The sequence below is a fragment of the Myotis myotis genome, unplaced genomic scaffold (assembly GCF_014108235.1).
Source record: "Myotis myotis isolate mMyoMyo1 unplaced genomic scaffold, mMyoMyo1.p scaffold_m19_p_13, whole genome shotgun sequence".
Lineage (NCBI taxonomy): Eukaryota > Metazoa > Chordata > Mammalia > Chiroptera > Vespertilionidae > Myotis > Myotis myotis.
Window position 1 is genome coordinate 21,542,157 of NW_023416317.1, and position 17,244 is coordinate 21,559,400.

Consider the following 17,244-nt stretch of genomic DNA (forward strand, 5'->3'; position numbering starts at 1 on the left):
TGCTGAATGGCTAGAGCACAGTAAGGAAGTAGAGAATGGCAGATGAGATCAGGGAAGCAGGCAGAGGTAAAATGACATAAGGCCTCATATGTTATGAGAGTCGCTGGGGTTTTATTCCAACTGTCATAAACTACTTTGGGTAGTTTTAAGCCTAGTCCTTGGGCCCCTCAAGGACCAAACTGTGCCTTACACATATGTATTTTTCTTTTTTGGACCTAGAATCCTGGATACTCCAATAGCTCCTGGCAGAGGGTATCTGCTGGAAAGCATTCATGCAGACTCCCATGTCTCTGTAGTCTCACCCCAATTCCTACTGGGGGGCCCTTTATCTCTTTGCCTTAGACTCTCCATATAACCTAAATTAAAACCTGTGTTTTCTCCCTATTTCTGCAGTCAGACTGGACCCCTCTCAGCATTTGTACCAAGGCTATAGATGATAAACTGTAGCAGCTTACCCAGTCCTAGGAGGTGGCACCAGTACCAGGCCTCATTCTGCCAAGTGCGCTGTGTCTCAAGCTAAGACAGCTCAAGGGGCCACAACAGAACCCAGTTGGGAAGACAACCCCTCCTCACAGGCCTCCATCACCTGACTCACCTTCACCCAGGGTTTGCTTGAGTAAGTCGTGCTTGGCCTGCAGCTTAGTGATGAGGTTACTGCCATTCACATATTCTTTAAATTTCTGTAAGACACAAAGCACAAAGACATTACAGATCACAGGGCCAAGTCTCCAATCTCTGCTCTGGAATGGACCTCTGGGACAGGGAGGTTAAAGGGAGAGCGTGTCACCCCAAGGACCCCAGTGTGGGGGAAGGGGGCCTCTGCGGCTGCTCCTTTGCTCTTCCCATCAGACCCCCAGCTGCCCAATCCTGTGAGGGCTGCCGGCATTTCAGGTCAGTTCTGGGACCACAAAGAAAGCTCAGGGGAACGGGAGCAGTGAAAGGCGCCGTTGTCAGGTGAGGACTGTGGGAGCTCTGAGTAGAGGGCTTCTTCAGTCATCAAAGCTCCACTGTGCTTCTGGGCCAAGAGCAACAAAGACCGAACCATCCCTGGGGCACACGGCTGAGCGCGAGTGTTCTACCGGACCTGTCAGAGAGGAGCTGGGAACAGGTCTTTCTTCACCTGGCCCCGCTCTGGAGGAGGAAGGGCTCTGCAGGCCCCGGAGACAGAAGGGTAGTCAATATTAGCCTAATGGCCTGTTTCGAACGACTCTGTCTTTGGCCTTGCCCCTGACATATCCATTATTTTTTTTATTGACAAACATTAAGGTTTGGAAGCTACACTCACTGAGTCTGAAGACCACACAAGGTCTGAAGAGACAGCATATATGGTGAACAACTGGATCAGGATCGTGTCAGTCTAGACTAGAGCCATGCACTGAATCCATGAAGAAGATCTCTAACTGATATGATAAACATGAGACCTACCCAAGACGTCACCTACTCATCCTTCAGGAGGAGGGCAACCTGGTTTAATGTTGGTGCATAGGGAATAGAGATTTAATTGGTATTAACTTAACTTTATTTAAAAAAGGGAATATGATCTTAGGACACATGAAAAGGAGCATAGCACCTACTGTGGAAGGAGGTGAGAGTTTAACTCTAGCCTGTGCTGGTCAGACCACACTGCTGGGAGTCTCATTTTGGAAGAGGTTTCGACAAATGGAACATGTCCAGGAGAGAGTCACTAGGATACATGAGAGGCATCTCAAAGGGAAAGCTTATGAGGCAGGACTGAAAGAACCAGATATGTCTAACCAGGAAATGAAAACCCAACTCCCTGCGACCACACCAAAGACTGTCCTGTAGAATTAGCCGCTCTCTGGATAACCCCAGAGAACAGAATCAAGATCAATGACCAGAAATCCCAGTGAGGCAGATTTTTGAAGAGAACAGAGATAAAGGAAAACATTATAATATCTATAGCCAGCCACAGGCCAAACAAAAGGGCTGCTAGGGGAAGGAGGGAGCTTTTCAACTTGGGGCTGTTCAAGCAGAGCTGGATGACTTTTTGAAGAGATATGGTTGAATGGGATAAAGCATCAGATGGAAGATTTAAGGTCCCTTAAAACCCCAAATTCTATGTTCACCAATCACAGGTTGAACTACAGCCTTGATGGCCCTTATCTGTGTTCCTCCTGTCCCTGGCCAAGTGGAATGTTAGCCATCTGGAATTTTACATGAAGGCCTGGCAACTCACCAGCAATTTACATGGATCACGCAGGGCATTGTTTTCAAAGCCTGCACCCCAATTTAAGACAACGCAACACGACAACCATTCGCTAAACTTCAGGGTTGTTACTTGGGGCTTGCATTACCATTTTCCATTACCATTTTCCTCTCACCCTAAGTGAACACAGTTTGTTTTTTTCCTAGAACAGGAACATTACAATAACCATCAATTCAAGATCAATGCCGATACTATCACTGGTGATTCACTTTCTGCATTTCAGAAAGCCATGCCAGGCAACCTAATTTGGGAAGCATGTTGGAAAGACTGTCGGTCTAACTGACCCAGGTGGTTTCACTGGCTCCCACTAGCTTGGGCTGCTCTTCAGAAGTCAGTGCCAGCGGGAAAGCAGACAGCGGGTTCTGGGTCCACTTACTGTAAAATAAAACATTTCTGTCTCCTGCTGGTTGGCTCTCCTTTTGGCGATGTTGATCTTGCTCATGTAGGTCTCAGAGGCAGCCGACTTTACAGACTCTGTGGACCGACTGTGTTGGAAGGCGTCAGAGACATCAAAGTCCTCCACGGTCAGCATGTCCTGTAAGGTCTGCATGGTGGCATCCAGGGTTTTTCTCACCTGGGGAAGCATGTCGACAGAAAACGGTTAGCCTCAGGATGCATTTGACACCTCAAAGTCCTTTTCCTAACCATTACTTTATTTCTTCCACACAAAGCCTCTAGGAGGCAGGCAGGACAAAGATGATCATTCCCATTATTTTGATGTGCAAAGTAAGGCCTGTTAGCTGGCTGGGGTGAGCATCCAGGTTGACCAATCTAAAGTCATTTTATTAGATTGCTTCAGCCAGAGAGAGCCTTGGAGAATATTGTAACGAAAAAGGAACTGAGGTTTCTTGGTTTGTTTCTCTTTACCTGGTTATACAGCCCCAAACTATATGGGAAGGACAACACTATAAACACTCTTGGTTCTCTTCAGGGTTGGGACAGAGATTGGGTAAGGTGAGCAGCCATCCTCCATGAATGAACTCTCCAGCTATCTGCCACCTGAGTCCTATCAAAACCCTCACAGAAGAGAGAACCTTGAGGAAGAGAGATGCCGAGACACCACAGTCCAGTCATTTCTCCAGGATCCTGATTTCTGCCTTGTGATTGAGTGGGACCCCTGGAAGGCTACACACAAAGGGCCCACGAGCCCTCACCTCACAATACCTCGTCACGGATTTGAGCTTAAACAGCAAACCCTATGATTTGATGGAGCGTCATTCCAAAAACATTTCCAGGAGAAGTCACTCAGGTCTCAACTTAAATGTCACCTTCTGGTGACATCAGGCTTCCTGACTACAATTTTTAACTTAGTGCCTATCTCTGTCTAATAATCTACATACTCATTATTTATTACTTTGTTTTCTTTTGTATTTTTATTACTATCTCTCTTTTCTCAGTGGAATATAAACTCCATGAGAGAAGGCACTATGTTGTCTTGTTCACTCACTTTACTCTGCATGTTAGCACAATGTTTAGCACATAATATATGCTTAAGAAATACTTGAATAAGTATTCGTTCAATAAAAACTTGTTGAATGAATACATTAATGACTCAGTTCTTTCTAAGATAGCCTGACAGAAGCTCAGGTTCCAAATCGAGAATTCCATGACCATGAACAGCTTCTACAGAGGAACACTTGCTTCATTCTTTCTGTGGCCCTAATTTCCAATTTAAATTCCATTAACATTATTATCCATACACTGTTCCATGTAAACACTTTTAAATGCTTCGGGGAAAGATGTAGGCAGGAGTAAATAAAGAAAACACTCTGTTCATCTCCTCTCTCTTCTCAGGTTTGAAAAACAAATATATAATTTGTCTCCACAAAACTTCCCCCCAGGGACTGCTTTGATTCGTCATCATCCTCAGTGACAATCTGTCTCACATTCATGTTCACCCTACTTCTGTCCATTATGAAGACAGAGTGAACCGCCCTCTCTGCCAGGACAGCCCTCTTGAAATGTGAAGACAGGACCCTGGCTCCCATTGCCTGCTGTGAATGCACTTCTCAATGAAAAACCTGTCCTCTCCCCACATCCTGGTTGTTCACCAGTTGGTTAACATCCTCCCCGCATGAAGGCATCCAGGCTGGAATAGAATTTTTCCCACCTAGCTTCATCAGTCCACATCAGAATGGAACCACCACAGCTGGGCTTTCCATTTGTACCCTCCCAGTGGTAATCCTGTGCCACCAGCTGCATGGAAGATATGCTGATTGTGGTAAGATAGAAGTTCCGTGGGGCTCAGAATCCATGACACATTTAGTGTGCCTGGGGTTGTTCATTTAACTGTATACCTTAAAATACCTATTATTATTTCTGATGATAAAAATAACATAAATAACATTACAGAAAATAGAGAAAAGCACAAAAACAACAACAACACAGAAATCACCTATAATCTACAACCCAGACATAACCACTATTAACATTTGGAAGTATTTCCTTCCAGGCATTTTTCTATGCCTGTGAATACACACAAATACATAGGCACATACTCTAGTTCACCTGAGTTATGATAATACTGAACATAAAATTTTACTTTCTCTTTGTGTTTCTTTAACTCAGCATCTCGTGAGCATTCCCCCTGCAAGATTCTTGGTGTGCATGATTTTAATGGTTGTGTAAAAGTCTATCTTACAGATGAACCCTAATTTATTATGTGTTTTTTGGCGAATGTGGAGTCCCCAGGACAAGTTAGGCCTTTGTAAGGAAATCCCTTATAGGGCAGAGGGGCTCACTTACCTCCTCATTCTCTATCTTGAGAGTGGCCAGTCTGGACTGCAGCTGGTGGTACCGCATGAGTAATTCTGTCTGGACGGGCTGCTGTGCACTGACCTGGCACACCTGTAGGAATAACAGCCCCCACCAGCAGTCACCCAGTGTCCTCATCATCTGTGTGGAGTTAGGGCAGGAGCTATCTATATATATAAAAGGCTAATATGCTAAGTGTCCAACCATCCAACCAGTTGCTATGGCATGCACTGACCACCAGGAGGCAATGCTCAATGCAGTCATGACATGCATTGGCCATTTACAAATTGACCTGGTGCTGCCAAAGCAACACTCGGCTTCCCCCAAGTGGGACACAGGCCCGCCACCCCAGAGTGACAGCCCACCAAATTGCAGCCGATGCTGCCAAGACCCCATGGCACAAAATGCAGCTCACAGCCCAGCCCAGCCTGGAAATGGTCGCTGTGGGCACCAGGTAATGATGTCACATAGCAACACTTGGCTTCCTCTCCCTAGTGACAACTAGCCTCCTTGCAGTTTCTTCAGTCCAAGAACAGGACTTGCTTTATAGCCAGGTGCAAACATTTCACACTTTAACCAAATGTCTGTGAAACCTCATCTCATTTGATTCTCACAGAAGTCCTGGAGTAGGTAGATAGGAGACTCAGTGAAATCCTATTTTCTTTTCATTAGCCGGAAAATGGAGATTTAGAAAGCTTAGAAACTTGACCCGACTGAAAAGAAGTAAGAGATGGTGGACCTTGAAAATGACTTCAGGTTTTCTCACTGTGCAGGATATAGTCAAACACTGCTGTAGTTAAATATTTTACCCTTTGTTTTCCCTGCGTGATCTACAATAATAATCTGCTTTGTGTTGATATTTCCTGCTGTGTTGCTGACAATTACCTGAATGAGAAGTTGGGGTGCTTCACTGGGCTGGAAAAAGTTTAGCTACATCAGAAAGCAAGTCTAATTAAGCAAGTTTATTCTATATATATATATAAAAGGCTAAGTTGACTCGCGCATGTGCGATACATATAAAGCTCTTGCTGGTGCCAATTGCATGCACGTTCCAATCTGTCATTGTCGATTGTGAATTTGGTCGACACTTCTACTATAGAGAACGGGAAAATAGCGATATTAAAATATTTCTTCTAATTAATTTCCTTTCAATGTGCACGAATCCGTGCACCGGGTCACTAGTCACTAATATCCCTATCAGATGTTGAGGAAACAGGTTTGGAGAGCTTAAATGACCTGCCAAAGGTAACACAGCTTATATTTGATAACACCTGATGGGAACCAGGGGCCACCCTCTCTAATTGCAAAGTGTGGCCTCTCAGTTATGGTCTTCTACACTGTGCCCTCTTGAGGGTTTACTAAGAGCTCTGGCAAATCTCATAAAGTGAGACTAGTTAGTTAATTTCCAGGCAGGAAGTTATGGTAAGAAAGCAATCACCTAAGACAGTGGTCGGCAAACTGCGGCTCAGCAAACTGCGGCTCGCGAGCCACATGTGGCTCTTTGGCCCCTTGAGTGTGGCTCTTCCACAAAATACCGACTTCTGCGCATGGGCTACAAAGTTTCAATCGCATTGTATGTGCGCGCCCACATGTGGTATTTTGTGGAAGAGCCACACTCAAGGGGCCGAAGAGCTGCATGTGGCTCGCAAGCTGCGGTTTGCCGACCACTTACCTAAGAGATGCCAATGGAAAGAACGATGAATGGGGAACAATGAGCCAGGTGTTCCTATTCCCCAGCAGGAAGATGCTTCAGAGAGGCAACTGTGAGGTGATCGCCTCTCATGGACCATCTTCCCCAGGAGGTAGACTGGGTGAGAGGTGGAGGAGAGAAAATGTGGAGAGAAATACTGTTCTCCCTACATCCATTTCATCCAGGGCTCTGTCACCACCTGCAATCTGGGCTGCCTGGGGTGACTCAGCTGAGATCACAAGGAACAGCAGGGCTCTGTTATTTATTAGTTATTTGCCACTAACTAGGCAACCCAAACTTTCCAGTCATTAGTAGTAACCATGAGGTCAGAATTTTTAAGGCCAGATAAAAGGGTTGGACATGAGGGATGGGGCAGGTGTTGGAGGGAACCCTACACAGGACTCTCCTTTGCAAATGAAGAAAGTGGATAGAGCCACCTGGAGGGTCCAGCAAATGCTCTCTGCTAAGGAGCTTCCTTGTCCCTTCCCACCAAGCAAGTTCAGTAGATGGCCCAGCTGAGCTCTCACAGGAACCAGAGGCTGGCGGGGTCTTGTGCACTATTGGTCTGGGTCCTCCAAACTCCCACATGCATGGGTGGATATGTCTAGGTGAAGGGACAGGGGCCACTAGGACAAAGTTCTGTGCACATATCCCTGGGGTAGAGATAATGGAGATGGGGAGACAGATACAATGTCTTGTGGCTGTTCTCCTCAGTTCCAAGACTAAGGCCTGAGCCCCAGAGGGGGGACCTGTTTGCATAAAGGATTTTGTGAAACTTGGGTAACCAGAGGGCTTCTTTGGGGCCAGTGACCAGTGCCTTACCCTCCCTCCCACTCCAGAATATAGCAAGAATCCGAGCAGCACAAGCACTGAAGAAAACTCAGTTGGTGGTGTGCCTCCTGTATTGGAGGGCAGGCAGAGGACATTAGCCAGAGTGGCTGTGATGAGGCCCAGACTCCAGTGATCCAAGGGAGGAACAGGAGATATTCTACAGTAACTGGGAGGAATTTTAAGGAGCACTAAGGTCCTGCAATTCTGCGGGTGGGAAACTTGAGCCAATAAGGTTAAGGTATTAGTGGTAAACTCCTTGGCTGGGAAAGCCCTTAAGCCAAGAACTTAACCCCCGGCCTCTGAGATAAACATGCTGCATGTGGAATGGGGGCTGATGGTCCCCTCCCACCAATGTTCTGGGAGCACATGGGGGAACAGATGGAAGCAGTCTCAAGCATGGGCTCCTGGGAGGAACCTACCTCATCCCCCATGTGCGGCTGGAACTCAAACTTGAGTGGAGGACAGAAGACCTGGTTGTACATGTCCATGACCGTGTGCTTGTCACTTCTGGAATCCAGGTTGTCCACCGCATTCTCAATAACATCCAGCCCCTCGTGGCGAGAGGTCTCCAGGTTGTACTCGGCTGAGAGGTAGGTCCGGAAGGTGCGGGCCAGGCTGGCATGAAAGCCCAAATCACAGCACTTGGAGACAGGCATACAACAGAAGGGTGAAGTGAGGGCCGTGATGTGAAGGTGGGACCACAAGTATTTCCTGTCCCATCATGATGACCTTTTATTCCATAGTCAAAATCTTTCATCCTGGGGGCCCTTGTGCATTTTGGAACCCTACTACACAAATCACATTAAACCCTTCAGGGAGACGGGATTGCAATTTGGGCAACAGCAGGACTTCTCTCAGCTTCCCAAATTCACCACATTCTTTCTCATCTCCAGGCCTTCTCACATGCATTCCCTCTGCCTGGCATACTCTTCCTCTCTCCTCCTGCCTAAACATCCTTCCTTCAGGTTTCAGTTTAGAGATCACTTCCTCCAGGAAGTCTTCCTTGATGTTCTCCCCACTCAAGAGTTTACATCTGCTGTCCCTCCTCTCGGGGTCCACCTCTCTCTCCAGCTCCCTCACTGTGACACCTGCCCCGTGGCATGGTGATTGCCTGTTAACGTGTCAGGGTTATACAGGGTCAGCTCCATGAGAGCTGAGCCACTGGCTTTTGTCTACTGTAGCACCTCAAGACCTAGAACGAGTAGCTGCTCAATACACATGAGAAGCAGTCCCAGTTCCAACACAGGCGAGAGAGGCTCTCCCTGATGACGCCACTCACAACAGTCTTTCTCCAAGCATGGCTGTCCTTCCAGGCTATCCTACGCAGGTAGTATGGAAATCAGTGTTCCATTCTCCTTTTGCTTAAATGGCCTGATTGCTCCATTGATAACATCCCCAAGAAAGCTGACCTGTGCATAGTGGACCCTCAAACAACTCAGGTTTGAACTGTGCAGGCTTGGAGTTTTTTCACTAAATATGCAGTCAGCCCTCCATATCCCAGCTTTCACATCCTCACATTACACCAACCATAGATTGAAGACAGTATTTTTGATCCAATGTTGGGATCAACTGTATGCACTGTTCTACACCATTTTATATAAGGGACTTGAGCATCTGTAGATACTGAGAGACGACTGTAGTTACGTTTTCCAGAGTTAAAAGTTATGTAATGGACTTTCCACTGAAGGGGGAGATTGGAACTCCTAACCTCCACATTGTTCAAGGATCAACTGTAATTCTATTTTCTTTCATGTGTGGCATATGTCTGGCAGACTAGGCCTGGGGGTGCTGAACATGTCTGTACCACACGGGGAAATCCCTAGGGCATTAACTGTAGACAGCCACTCCCATATCCCCAAACCCAGCCAAGGGCCGGGGCTAGCAGAGTGTACTTGGCAAGTGCCCGACCCAACTCTCTAGGGGCTGCAACAGGCCCACTCCCACCCACAGAAGTAGAAACTCATTTCCCAGACCCCACACGCTCACTGCCCTTCCCCTCCGCCCTGGACCATCAGCGAAGGACAGGGGCCAGCCCCTCCTTCAGCTGATGATCTGCACCAGCCCAGTGTGGGGCCCTTCCAGTCCCAGACGCCAGGTGCTCACATCGATCAGGTCGGAGACATCGTGGATGTAGTATTTGCTTATAGCTGCGTTGGTGGCAGCCAGATTCAGCAAGTAGTCATTCCGGGCCTTCGTGCACTTCAGCTTGTTCTCAGAATACTTTGCCTGCCTCTGGAAGAAGAAGAGAGTAGGTGTGAGAGCTGAGCCACTAATGGCAGGGATTTAGGGGTTTTTTTTGTGTGTGTGTTTTGTTAATCTTCAACGAATAATATTAAAAACACACACATTGATTTTTAGAGAGAGTGGTAAGGAGGGAGGAAGGGGAAGAGAGAAAGAAACATCATGTGAGAGAGACACATCAACTGGCTGCCTCCTGCACATGCTCTGACCAGGCCAGGGATTGGACCTGCAACCCAGGTATGTACCCTTGTCTGGGAATTGAACCCGTGACCCTTGGGTGCACAGTGGTGCCCTAACCACTGATCCACAGAAGCCAGGGCTGGGGTTTTCTTAACGGTCACTCCGGTGATTAAATGCACTGTACCCCTCTGGAATACCTTACTCCGTATGACAGCTGAGTAAGATTTGGGCTCTGTACTCAAAAAGCTCACCTCCCATTGCCCACATATAGCCAATGACAGCACTATTCAATAAGCAGCTGCCTGTTACTGGCCTCCACGAGAGCTTGTTAATAAGACCTCCTGAGGCCCACTCACCAGGCCCCAATGGCTGTCCAAAGTACTGCGATGGCACCCGTGATGTCCCAAGCCCCTCTTCCTCTAGGCTCTTCCTCATCGCCAGCTTTCTCTGCCCATCCTTTAAGAGGCCAACTTCATTCCTGCCTCTAGGCCTTCGGACTAATTGTTCTCCCTGCCTGGCAGGCCATGCTTCCAAGTCTCCGTGTGATCTGGTCCTTCATGTCCTTCAGGTCCTTACCCAAGGTCTATGTTGAACATTTTGTGGGACTGACAAAATGGTCAGCTCAGACTCTGACAGCAGCCTTGTCTAAAATGTTGCCAGCATCTCCACTGTCCCTCCCTCCATCCTCTATCATTTTACCCTTTTCAATTTTTTTGTTTATTTAATCTTTATTCCATTTTTAAGACATTATTTTATGGCAGTTTTAGTCTATAGCAAAATTAAGAAGATAGGTGCAGAGACTTTCCATATGCCTCTGCCCCACCTACACACAACCTCATCCATTATCAACAACCCCCACCAGAACAGTACATTCACTAATTATCACCCAGAGTCCACAGTTTGCCCTGGGCTTCACTCTTGGTGTCTACATTCTGTGGGTTTGGACACCATTATAGTAGCACACAGATTCGTTTCCCTGCCCTAAAAACCTGCTGTGTTCTGCCTTTTCATCCTTCCCTCCCTCCAACCCCTGGCAACCTCTTAACTTTCCTTGTCTCCATCATTTTGCCTTTTCCAGAATGTCATATGGTTGGACTCATACAGTATGTATTGTTTTCAAATTGACTTCTTTCACTTAATTATAGGCACTTTAAGGTTCCTCCATGTCTTTTCATGGCTTGCTAGCTCATTTCTTTTTGGATCTTGAATATTTAGTCAACATTCCATTGTTTGTATTTACCACAGTTTATTTATCCATTCACCTACTGAAGGACATCCTGATTTCTTCAAAAGCACTTCTTACCGCCCCGAATTATATTTTTTACTTCTTTGTGTACTTGCTGATTTTCAGACCCCCCCACTAGAAAGTAGGCCCTGTGAAGTCAGGGACGCTCTGCCTTGCTCAGCTCTGGACCTGAAACACCCAGACCAGTCCCTGCACAAGGCAGTCATTCCGTGGTTTCCATGGGCTGTCTGGATGTGGGAGGAGGAGGCAGAGCAGGCAGCCCAGGGGCAGTGATGCGAGGAGTCCGACTGCCTCCCTGGGGAGCTGCTCCTGTTTGGGGCCAGCTGCAGGAAGGAGCAGAGTTCATGGGTTGGAGAGCTATCCCCTTACTCTTTTCAGACTAATGAGTCCCACTGCTGGGTAAAAATACAGCTTTCCTTAGAGTTTCCTCCTTCACTCTTAAACCTTCCTTATTCCAGATTGAGTTCTCCTAGCTTCTTAGTAGAGGTGTCCTCAGAGATCCCCTCTGGCCTTTCTTTCTCTAGGGTCCACTTATTCTGGGAATTTCCAAAAACAGACTTCAGGTAATTACCTCCTGTACCAGCCATGCATCCAACCCTCACAGAGAGTTTTGATAACCCTGACCAGTTTGCAGGGAACTACTCTGACCCTGAGAACATTTTAACCCTTTATGGACTCATAAAAGTTTATACCTGGGAAGGATAGTAAAGGTATTTTAGTGTAATTCATCCATTTTATAAGTGAAAAGATAACTGAAGGGGAGAAGTAGCTTTTCCAAGGGCCAAATGGCTAACTTACATACAACTCTGAACACAAAATTAGTCTTCAGACTCCCAGCCAGTATTCTCTCTACCCCGTTACATATTCCCCCATGTTGTTCTGTAATTCCTTGCCTGACTATCTTTTTAAAAATATTTCTTTTTTAAATATTATTTTTATTGACTTCAGAGAGGAAGGGAAAGGGAGAGAGTGATAGAAACATCAATGATGAGAGAGAATCATTGATTGACTGCCTCTTGTACACCCCTCAATGGTGATCAAGTCCACAACCCAGGTATGTGCCCTGACCGGGAATCGAACTGTGACCTCCTGGTTAATTGGTCGATGCTCGACCACTGAGCCACACCAGTTGTGCTAAATATTTCTTTGTTTTTAGTATATTCACAGAGTTATATAACCATCACCACTATCTAAATTTAGAATATTTTCATCACCCCAAAAAGAAATCCTGTACCCATTAGCAGTCACTCCCTATTCTCCTCTGCCCCAGCCCCTGGCAACCACTATTCTACTTCCTATCTCTATGGATTTGTCTCTTCTGGACATTTAATATAAATAGAATCCTACATATGTGGCCTCTTGTGATTGGCTTATTTCACTGTTTCCAAAATTCATCTATGCTGTAGCATGAATCAGTACTCCATTCCTTTTTATGACTAAATAATATTCTGTTGTGTGGACAGGCCACATTTTATTCATCCATTCATCAGTTGACAGACATTTGGGTTGTTGCCACTTTGGAGCTATTATGAATAATGTTTCAATAAACATTCATGTGCAAGTTTTTGTGTGGACATATGCTTAAATTTCTCTTGAGTGATACCTAGGAGTAGAATTGTTAAGTCATATGGTAACTCAGTCTATGTTTAAAATTTTGTGGGATTGCCAAAACATTCTCCAAAGTGACTGAATCATGTTACCTTCCCTCCAGCAGTGTCCACGGGTTCCACTTTCTCCACATCCTCATCAATGTTTGTCATTGTCTGTCTTTTTATTTTAGCCATCCTAATGGCTATGAAGTGGTGTCTCACTGTGGTTTTGATTTGCACGTCCTTAATGACTAATGATGCCAAGCATCTTTTCATGTACTTACTGACCACTCATACATGTTCTTTGGAGAAATGTCTATTCAAATACTTTGCCCATTTTTTAATTGAGTCTCTGCCTAATTATTGTGGATCCCATTTTTCTTTGCCTTTAGCAATTACCCTGAAGTCTTATTTTATTTGCCTCTGATTACTTTCCCTGCTTACGTAGGTCCTGTTGGATCTTGTTCCCACTCAATCTCCTATAATTTTTAAGAGCTGTAGGATCATACCATCATAGAATTCATCTCACCGAAGCCCAAATAAACATCTGGCACAATGTTTGGCACATAGAAAGAGCTCAGGAAATGTTTGCTGATTCCATAGAATGAATGGATGCAGAAGATTCAACAAGAAATCGTAGTCTTTCAAGAAGAAACGAACCTTAGAAGTTGCCTAGTCTAGGATGACAGAAAAGCAACCTGTGCACTGCCCCTCTATATTCTGGCCATGGCAGACATTATTAATTGATCATAGCACCATTTTCAGCTAAAGCCAGGAGAGAGCTCATGATCCTCAACACAGAGCTCTGGGCAGCCACTACCAATCCATCAGAGTTGACTGAGAGAGGAGAATTATCTGCCATCACTGTCAGATTTAAAACTGAAGTTCAGAGAGGTGTAATAGCTGTGGCGTTTTCAAAACCCAGTCTATCTGACTCCAGAACCAGTACTTCTCTCACCATGTCCTGCTGAGGCACTTTCCAGCACTGATACACAGCCATTCCAATCACCTGCCTCTGCTTTGGCAATGGCAATACTGGAATGGTTCTTTCCCAAGTTCCCAGTGCTGGTTGGCAGCCCAGTGCTGTTCCCTCTTGTTGGGACACACTCAGTCCCAACCAGTCTCCAGACACCTAACTGACCCCCAGAGCAAGCCCCCGCCCCTCACTAATGCCTGTGCTCTAGGCTATGAGTCTCATCACAGTTCAGCTCTCTTGTCAGCTGAAGACCTCTTCCACCTGCTGACCCTGGCACAAGCCAGACCTGCCTCCTCCATGACACTGACCTCCAAGAGAGCAGATGCGGGCAGCATTATTCTATCCTCACAACCCCCAGGGTGCAGAGGGGGAGGCTAAGGCTGTCAGGGAGCATGGCCCCCAGGGCCCTCACTTGCCTTCTCCTTCATCTTCTCAATCTTCTTCACAGAGCTGCGGCGCTGGGGCCGGTCGTCGTGCCGGAGCAGGTTCATGCTGAGCTCTCCCGCCTTGTTGAACTGCTTCTCCTCCTGCTTCTCAGCCTCCTTCAGCTTGCTCTCCGCACTGATGCTCTCCGCGTGGTACATGTGGTAGGTTTTCATGACCTGGGCACACACAAGTGCAGGAATCAGCAGGCTGTTAGGGCCCAGCCTGGGTGGCTCTAGTGCTCTCAGCCCCCTAAGTTCTGCACTCCAGTCTGCTCAGCCCTCGCTCTTCCCATGACACACTCTGAGCTCCCACAGCTCTTTACTTCTGCAAAAACTCTCGGAGGACTGGAGATGATGATTGTCAGTAGCAGCTTCATAGTTATCATCATCATCATCATCACCATCACCATCATTAAGTCCTTACTAAGTGCCAAGAATGGACTAGCAAAGAGAAAATTTAAAGGGCAACCACAGTCCCCAAGCATTTGGGGTCTCAGAGGTGATATGGCAAAGTTGCTGCTCTCTCTAGCCTCCCAACCATAATTCTTGTGTCACTGGGAAAGCTCCTCCTACAGTACTCTTGGAACTTCCATGAGAACATCCTTCTCACTCACAAGCAAATTATTTTCTCAGCTGTTTCATTAAGTAAAATTGGCCTACAAATGACTGTTCCCCAAAGGGGTACTATTGGGTAACAATACATCTGAATGCATATTCTGTGCTCTCTGAACTAAACTCATCCTTGACTATAAAATGAATTCCTGTAAAGCATATTGCCCTTTGCTACTCTGCGTCCATAACAAAAGTTGGATGTTGTTATAACAAAGGGATTTTTGAGTCAGAGGAAATCCTAGATGTCATCTAATCTGACTACCAAATTTTATAAATAGGGAAACTGAGGTCCTCCAAGATTAGCAGTAGTATCAGCATAGTCTCCAGACTTTACATCCATGTGGCCAAGCCCACAATCAAGGTATAGAGCACTTCCATTACACCTGAAAGAGCCTGGTGTCCCTACACAGTCCTTCCCCACCCCTACCCCAGACCCAGGCAATCACGGACTCGCTTTCTATCACTGTAGAATTTCATCTATATGGAACCATAGAGTATAAACCCTTTGAGTCTACCCTCTTTCACTCAGCATAATTTTTTTAGATTCTCCCATTTGTTGCATGTATCATACGTTCTTTTTTTATTGCTAAGTAGTACCCCATTGTATGGCTATACCACAATTTGTTTATCTATTTTTGCTTGTTTGTTCATCCTCACTCAAGGATATTTTTTCCATCGATTTTTAGAGAGAGTGTAAGGGAGGGAAGGAGGGAAGGAGGGAAGGGGAGAGAGAATCATTGATGTGTGAGAGAGATTGATTGGTTGCCTCCTGCACATGCCTGAAGGGCTGGGGATCAAACCTGCAACCCAGATATGTGCCCTTGACTGGGAGTCGAACCCTATACCCTTCAATGTGCAGGCCAATGCTCTAACCACTGATCTACTGGTGAGGTCTGATTATCTATTTGGATGTTGATAGTTATATGTATTGTTTACAGTGTTGTAAAGCTGCTATGAATGTTCCTGTATAATTCTTTGCGTGGACATACGTTTTCATTTCCCTTAGGTAAATATCTAGGAGTGGAGTGGAGAGTCATATGGTAAGTGTATATTTAGCCAAATTAGAAATCTGGTCTCTGACTTTTAATCCACCATGTTTCTAACATATCATACTGTTTCCTTAATTTATTCCAATTTTCTTATCAATTGAATACTCTTGGCAGCCTTTAAGCAATATCCTGTCTCCTGGTCCCCAACTAAAAGTATATTTTTCCTTTGCAATATCAAGTTTATGATCATCTTTCTATGCTAAGAAATTTCTGGAATCCATGGCTCCTGGGCCTTGTTTATTCTCTCTGTCCTTTGGATAATTACAGCAGCTAATAGAGCAGAGGCTTCTATGAGGTCATGGGGTGTACTCCTGCCTAGCCAAGCCCTTCAAAGTCAGGGAACTTGGAATGAAATACTGGCCAGCATTATAACCTTATTTATTCTCATTTAAAGTCTTGTGAGGTAAGTTTATTAGAATGAGGATTTCTTCTGTGACTCTCACCATTATGTCACAGCATTGATCTGTGGTTCAGAAAGTTCCCTTTGCCAGAGGTCAGGAGTCAATAGGGGCAACATCTATGGTACAACATGGTGGGTAAACATACGGACTCTGGGCCCAAATGTCTGGGCTGAATCCTGAGGCTGCCATTTACATGCTGTGTGACCTTGGGCAAGTCCTCCCCTCTCTGACCTCTCCCTCCTCATCTGTAAAATGAGGATAATAGCACCTACCTCTAGGTTTGTTGTGAGGACTTAAGGAGTCAGTTTTTGTAAAGTGCTGAGAACATTACCTGCTACAGGGTTAAGAGCATTAGCTGCCCCCATCACCAGGATCACCATCCTCCTGTTTAGGCTGAGGGTTTCAGAACCTTAAACTCACGTGATTTCAGGAAAATGTTTGCAAATTCTACAAAACATCTACTATTGTGAAAAAATATATATTCTATACCATGTTTCTCCCTCCTTCTTTCAACCTGAAAACCTCCCCAAATTTCAAAAAAATAAATGGATAAAAAATGCAATCAATTTTCTTTGCAGGTCTTGGTGAGAAGGCTGCTTGTCTGCATTCTACCCAATTTTATTTTATTTTATTTTTGCTTATTTGCAGTTGCCCTAAAACCTCTAGAGATCCCCATCTTGCTGATTTCACCCACTCATTTCCACTCAGCCTATTTCCAAACTCAAGGGGCCAGAAAGTGTGCTGGGTTGGTGCATTCTTGACATCTAGTGGCCAAAAGGAAGGGCTGCAGGCTTGTGGATAACCAAGGCAGTTGGCTATTTTTAACCACCTCCTTTGTGCAATGGCTCCAGGAATGTGATGCAACTAAGAGCTGGTAATGCCTGCTCAAGTCTGTCTCCAGGACCCGGCCTTTCCCATTCTTGAATATTTCCTCTATCCCTCCACATTCACAGATACCACTGCTTTCTTTGCTTTTCTGCCATGCTTCTGGTGATGTTCATTTCTGGACTCCTCCCTTTCTGG

The 17,244-nt window shown here is 45.7% G+C and overlaps 1 protein-coding gene across 5 annotated transcripts in view; it reads right to left on the minus strand.

The window, feature by feature from the left end:
• SRGAP3 (SLIT-ROBO Rho GTPase activating protein 3) overlaps positions 1-17,244 on the minus strand; it is a 226,989-nt gene that overhangs the window by 52,939 nt on the left and 156,806 nt on the right. For all 5 annotated transcript variants that reach the window (XR_004971487.1, XM_036332041.1, XM_036332040.1 and 2 more), the window contains exons 5-10: positions 14,151-14,336; positions 9,606-9,734; positions 7,922-8,143; positions 4,973-5,074; positions 2,604-2,801; positions 596-680 (exon numbers count right to left, since the gene is read on the minus strand). Coding sequence is in view for 4 of the 5 variants with exons in the window: in XM_036332041.1 (XP_036187934.1) it covers positions 596-680; positions 2,604-2,801; positions 4,973-5,074; positions 7,922-8,143; positions 9,606-9,734; positions 14,151-14,336 (922 nt within the window). In the remaining variant the exon portion in view is untranslated. The remainder of the gene's footprint in view (positions 1-595; positions 681-2,603; positions 2,802-4,972; positions 5,075-7,921; positions 8,144-9,605; positions 9,735-14,150; positions 14,337-17,244) is intronic.